Below are 6,191 nucleotides of genomic sequence, written 5' to 3'. Positions count from 1 at the left end.
TGGTTCGCACACGTGGAGGCTCACTTTCCTGACCGACAAGTCTGTGAGGATCCGGAGGGATTCCCCGATACTTCTTACAGTTTTCTTCAAGGGGTGTCTCCTGTCCTGGTACAAACACACTGCCTGAGGAAGGCTATAAGTATTTTTTTTTGTCATTAACCTTTTTCGGACCCACTTATTTATTTAATTTTTGGGACGATCCAACCTCCAGTGCTGCTACTCTGGTTTCAACTGCATCAACCAAACAATATGATTCTATCTTCGACCCCCCAAAATACCAAAATCTGACACGGTGTGAATTTTTTTTTTAAGCTTGTTCTGTCGTCATTTCCTGCGATCTTCTCCATTGCAGTCAGTCAAAATGACAATGAATGGGCGTTTTTTTTTGTACTATTTATAGGGCAATATGGGCGTTACGTGAAGCCCGCAAAAGCTGCACCGCATTTTCGAGTCGTTGTGATTTCAAAGGGAAACGGCGTAGATGTGCCGTACGCAAGTCGCTGCGGCCGTTTACGCAGTCCTTTTATGGAATCGAAAGAGTGTCGGTGGGCACGTATTTACATTTGCTTTGTCCTACGTAAGGCAACCTTCGCCACGACAATCTACGCAGGCTTTATAAATGAGGCCCCCTAAACTTACAGTGCTGACTGTCCTGCCTGCTCTGAGTTACTTTGCTCCTGTTTACTTTATGCTGTGGGCTGATTAGAAGGTGTTAAAGTCAGCCTGCTTACCTTGAAATGATAGTCATATTGTTTGTGAGAGATGTGCAATATTATTCTTTTATTGCAGTACTGTTACTAACCCCAGATCCTGCTTCTGCCTTTGTAGTAAAAATGTCCAGGGCTTGCTGTTTTTATTTTTAGTACTGCAGATCCCTATCCCCTGTGTGCCTTGGCAACACAGTGAATAATATACATGTACCCCACTGGAGGAGGCTGATAAGTTACCCTTTGCCGGAGGAGCTGCTGGAGGAGGTGGTCCGACTCCGACTCTCCACCCCCATCTCTCTCCTCACCATAGTGAGACGCTCGGTGGACATACTCTTCCTAAAGGAGACAATATTGTGTTTTAAAAACATATATTTACACTTCTTCTCCTCTATTCAACCAAGATACACTCTGGTTTTGTGTACCTCTTGATGGACTGTAGCACCTCCTTCTTAGGAGAGGAGGGGGAGGAGAGGAGGCGCTTCTGTTTAACGTAGCCGTTATTCAGAGGTCTGGAGGGAAGAGCCTGCAGGAGCTGACGCACTGAAAGGAAAACATATTATTTTCATCAGCAAAACGGGAATTGAGAGACGATATTAATTCTGAATCTGGGACTTTTTGCTGTATGTGAGGCAATGGTGACCCTGCACTGGGACAGATATGACATCCAAAGTTCTGTTTTATTTTTTATTATCTTGTCTTTTTAATGCACAATATCATAATGCTTTGAATGCTTTTTGTATTGCCCTTTGAATGTTGAAACGTGCTGTATAAATACATTTGCCTTGCATTTAATTTGCTTTTGCTGATTTCCAGATCCATGCTTTCCAGATCCTGCCCAGTACTTCTTGGCCATATTGATGATACTGATGAGAAAATTAACTAGGTAGTGATGCTTCTGGGCGCTGGTATACTTTTGTCCGGTTACCTTTCTTACCCTTGGTGGTATGTGCTGTTGCTGTGGTGGGCAGGGGTCTCCTCCCAGCAGCGTGGCCCCCCGGCGGCTGACCCAGGCTCTGCTCCTCACAGCAGCCCAGCCTACGCAAGGCGTCGGCTAGAGCGGCCTTCAGCAGCTGGATCTCGTCCTCCTGCAGCTGCAGCTTCTGCTCTAGGTGGGACACCCGGTCCTCCATGTCCAGGTTACTGCCCGCCGATACCGTGTCATCTGGACCGGAGGAGAGAGGGATTCATTTAGATTCCACTTACAGAGACTCACAGCAACAAGGCAGCCTTCAATGGGTCCCGATTGGCAGGAGTGGTCATTATTAGTGCAAATGCTGTTTACAGCATTCAACTATAGTTCTTTGAATCTTTATTCTTCCCCTTAATATTATTATTAGTGTGAATACTGTTTACAGCATTCCACTATAGTACTTTGAATCTTTAATCCCCTTATTATTTCAGCCAATACTTTGGCACTCCATAACTTCAGCTTATTTTCAGCTACAGGAACCATTCAAATATTAAACTATTATTTTTGATATCTTTTAAACTTTTTGAGATATTTAACTTAGTTTGAAGCTTAGCAGAGAGGCCTTTTTCAGATTTTAACATTAGAGTGGATGGGAGCAGCTTGTTAAATCGAGAGTAATCTGATCTCAAAACAGAGTGGAGCAGTGCTTGAAATTCTCCCCCAAAAATGTTTTAAACTTGTCATAATTCCCAAACCCTACAATGTAATGTATAACTCCTATTGAAATGTTCAAAAAGTGCTCAAACTTTGCATGTGTGCTAACAGACCAGCCGTGAAGACATCTACGGGAAAGTTTTGAGATTTCTTCAAATGCCGTTGCCATGGCAACACAATGCTCACTATGAAACACGGTTTTCTCATAACTTCATTAAAATGCTCGAAATGGCCCAAAACTTCACAGGTTTGGTAACGATGCAGCCATCAACACATCTAAGCGTATTATGGGATGTCATCAAATGCTGTTGGCATGGCGACAGATCATTCACCATCAAGTTGGTTCAAAAGTTTGCAGTTCAAATATTCTTCTGCTTTCCCAAGCCTTTTTGACTTTATTTTCTCATCTTCATACAAATTCATTCAGTACTAATTACATCTGATATTTAACTCCTTCAGCCTATTTTCAGCTGCAGAAACCATTCAACTATTAAATTATTCAGCTATTTCAGGACATCCAGGCTATACATGTTGTTGTTTATACCTTTTTTTAAACCTTTTCTTTTAAATAATAAGCTTTTTCTGCATTTTTTTTGCTAAAAGCAGCTACCATTCAGCTAATAACATATTTCCGCTTTTTCTGCATTTTCAGCTAAATTCAGCCATAAATGTTTACAGTTTANCAAAATTAGAATCTCTGGCGCCGCCACTGAGCTGACTATGTGGTTGGGCGGGCGGGCCGACGTTTTTTTTTTTCTCCAAAGAGGGGGGCCTGACAGAAAAAGTTTGAGAACTCACTGTGTTAACGTGTAAGCTCAGTCACATCGAACCTCAGCTCAACCAAACCATATGTCAAGCTAAGTCTAACGCCAGCCCAGGTCGAGCCATAATATTGTACACTATCACCCACGCCCATCCTTATTGTGATTGCTCCACATACACCACTCCGGGTCGACATTAGCTGTCCACATACCCCCTTGAACGCATAGCCATTGTAGACCCCGAGCGCCCATACAGTGTCCCCCACATACCGTCACCATAGATAACCCCCATCTCTTACACAGGTTACAAGATGACCTAGTTCTGTACCAAACCTAAACAAAAGCCCTTGTCAACAGATCATCACTTAAGCGTTAAACACTGCTGTCTATTTCCGTTTTAACCCTTTATAACATAAGGCGACGGTCTGATGATCTTAACTTGGAGTCTACTATAGCATCGTAGCAACCGACGTAGCTACCACTCGCTTACACACGCTAACCCAAGCCGAACATTAATTCGTATGCCTGAGTAAAATCATTAAACACATAAAAAGTACTGCGAATTTCACTACCGCAAAACAGCATTCATGCACCCGTATGTTTCACCGCAGAGGCGAGTCACATATCCGATATATAGCATGAAGAAACAAACAAAAACACGGCGGGGCAAGTTGTGTGCCCTGGATGAGCTGAACAAGCCAGAGTGCTGTAGCTTACGGAGCAACTAGCAAAGAGAAAGAAGCTAACAGCAGCAGCACTTCACAGAGCCGTCACTCAATGTACCATGCCTAATTTATGCAAAAACTTTAAGACCTAATATAAATAAAAGGGCTCATTGGTAGAAAACAATCACTCACAGATCCATAATCATGAAGGGAAACTAACATATTCATAATAATAATTTATGCATCCATGGGTAGAAACATGTATTTTTCTGCTGTAAATTGGGCATTTTAACATGTGGGCCTATGGAAATTGCCTCCTTTCTGCAGTCAGTCCCTTCGGCCAATATATACTGCAGGGTGGGCACTCCGTAATTGGCGGTCCGGCTCTTTTCCAACAGAGTTGTGCCGTCTTGGTACAACGAAACCCAGAGATCAAAGGTTTCCCATGGGTCTGCTCTGATTGGCTTGATGTCACGCAGGTGTGTGGTTGGCTGCCCAGCAACACCATGAAACGCAACTGCAGCACTGAGTCCCATAAGAATGCATTGAGGGAATATATCTGACAATTTTGCCACCTGTTCAAAACTATGGCTCTTATAAAAAAATGACCAGAACCGTGAGCATCCGGTGAACCAATGAACTGAAAATTGTTTTTTTTTTGGTTTTGTGTGTAAAAAATGTGAGATGGGAGCAGCTTTATCTAAAGTGTTACTTCTCTCTGCGCTGAAGAAAGATCCGGAACATTTAGACATAGGAAAGCAATTGGGAGCTAGCTAGACTTTTTCCTCTTCATGCCCTCAAAGTAGGCATTTGTTGATATTTGTTCTTATTTATTTATTATTTCAAACTAGGAGAGGTTTCCTACGTTTTTCATGAAAAAATAATGCTGAGGAGTGTAGGGTGGGAATTAGGAAGTTAAAACATGTTTTGGGGGAAATTTTAAGCCTGCTCCACTCTGTTTGAGTCAAGCACTCTAGAAGGACAGCTGTCTCCATCCACTCTAATGTTAAAATCGAAAAAGGCCTTCTCTACCCAGCTCCAAACTAAGTGCAATATCTCAAAAAGGGGTATGTTGTCTGAATGGAATTCTCTGAAAGTATGTGGAAGGGTAGCAATGGCGCAAGGTGTAGGAAAAGCAGGATTTGAAGGCATCTCCCATTGACTTCAATGTTAAAAAAAAAGGTTTAAAAAGCTGAATATTTCAAAAAGTATGAAATATTTTGAAAAAGTTGAAAGTTTCTCATCAGTTGCTGAAAAGGCTGAATAGTTTAATATTTGAATGGTTTCTCTAGCTGGAAGTAAGCTGTAGTTATGGAGAGTTAAAGTATTGGCTGATTTGAAGGCTTTTCCCATTGACTTCAATGTTAAAAAAAGAGTTTAAAAAGCTGAATATTTCAAAAAGTATAAAATATCTTTAAAAAGTTGAAAGGTTTCTCATCGATTCCTGAACAGGCTGAATAGTTTAATATTTGAATGGTTACTGTAGCTGAAAATTAAGTTGAAGNGGTGAAAATGTGGATGAAGCTACTTTACATTTTTATGCGGATGTAGGCTTGGGCGGTATGACGGTATTACGGTATACCAGGGTATTTCGAAATACCGTCGGTATCGACGGTATTTCGAAATACCCTGGTATACCGTAATACCGTCATACCGCCCAAGCCTACATCCGCATAAAAATGTAAAGTAGCTTCATCCACATTTTCACCTAAACTGTTGATATATATAGAGAATAAAATTGGACCTAAAACCGAACCTTGAGGAACACCATTAGTAATGTTTAACCACTCAGAAGACAGCCCATCAAAGTGAACACATTGGGACCTTTCAGAGAGGTAGTTCAAAAAGCACCCCACTGCATGGCTGGATATGCCAATACTGAGTAGCCTCTGCTTCGAAATGCGATGATCAACGGTGTCAAACGCTTTGGAAAGATCAATAAATTAGAGCTGCACAACTCTGCTTATTATCTAAAATACTAGTAATGTCATTCACCACTTTCATTGTCGCAGTGATGGAGCTATGTTGCTTTCTGAAGCCTGACTGATGTTTAGACAGGATATCATTTTTACATAAAAACTCCTTTAATTGTTCACTCACTAGTCGTTCGAGCACCTTCGCCAGAACTGACAATTTAGAGATTGGCCTATAGTTATTTAAAATAGTTGCCTCCCCTCCTTTTAGTAGAGGCAGGACATACGCTGACCATACTTTTGGAATTGCATTTGTGCTGAGGGAGAGGTTAAAAAGAGTAGTGAGAGGAGGAGCAATAAAATCTGCAGCTATCTTTAAAAAGAAAAGTTCTACGTTGTCCGGGCCAGCCGGTTTCTTAGGATCTAGCTTGGTTAAAGCTTCATGAACAACATTAACAGTAAAAGGAGTAAAACTGAAAGGGTTTTCCAGACCACATTGTTCAGAGTCACAGATTGGG

The 6,191-nt window shown here is 41.6% G+C and overlaps 1 protein-coding gene across 1 annotated transcript; it reads right to left on the bottom strand.

Annotated features, from left to right (window-relative positions):
• Positions 1–943: 943 nt before the first annotated feature.
• Positions 944–3,387, bottom strand: LOC104949227 (echinoderm microtubule-associated protein-like 1). The gene is made up of 4 exons (XM_010775544.1): positions 3,366–3,387; positions 1,645–1,872; positions 1,133–1,250; positions 944–1,046 (listed from the first exon to the last, which is right to left on the bottom strand). The coding sequence occupies exons 1-4, from the start codon at positions 3,385–3,387 to the stop codon at positions 944–946; spliced, it is 471 nt and encodes a 156-aa protein (XP_010773846.1).
• Positions 3,388–6,191: the final 2,804 nt, after the last annotated feature.

This window comes from Notothenia coriiceps, unplaced genomic scaffold, assembly GCF_000735185.1.
Source record: "Notothenia coriiceps isolate Sejong01 unplaced genomic scaffold, NC01 NC01_scaffold00015798, whole genome shotgun sequence".
NCBI lineage: Eukaryota > Metazoa > Chordata > Actinopteri > Perciformes > Nototheniidae > Notothenia > Notothenia coriiceps.
This window is presented reverse-complemented; position numbering and strand designations above follow the sequence as displayed.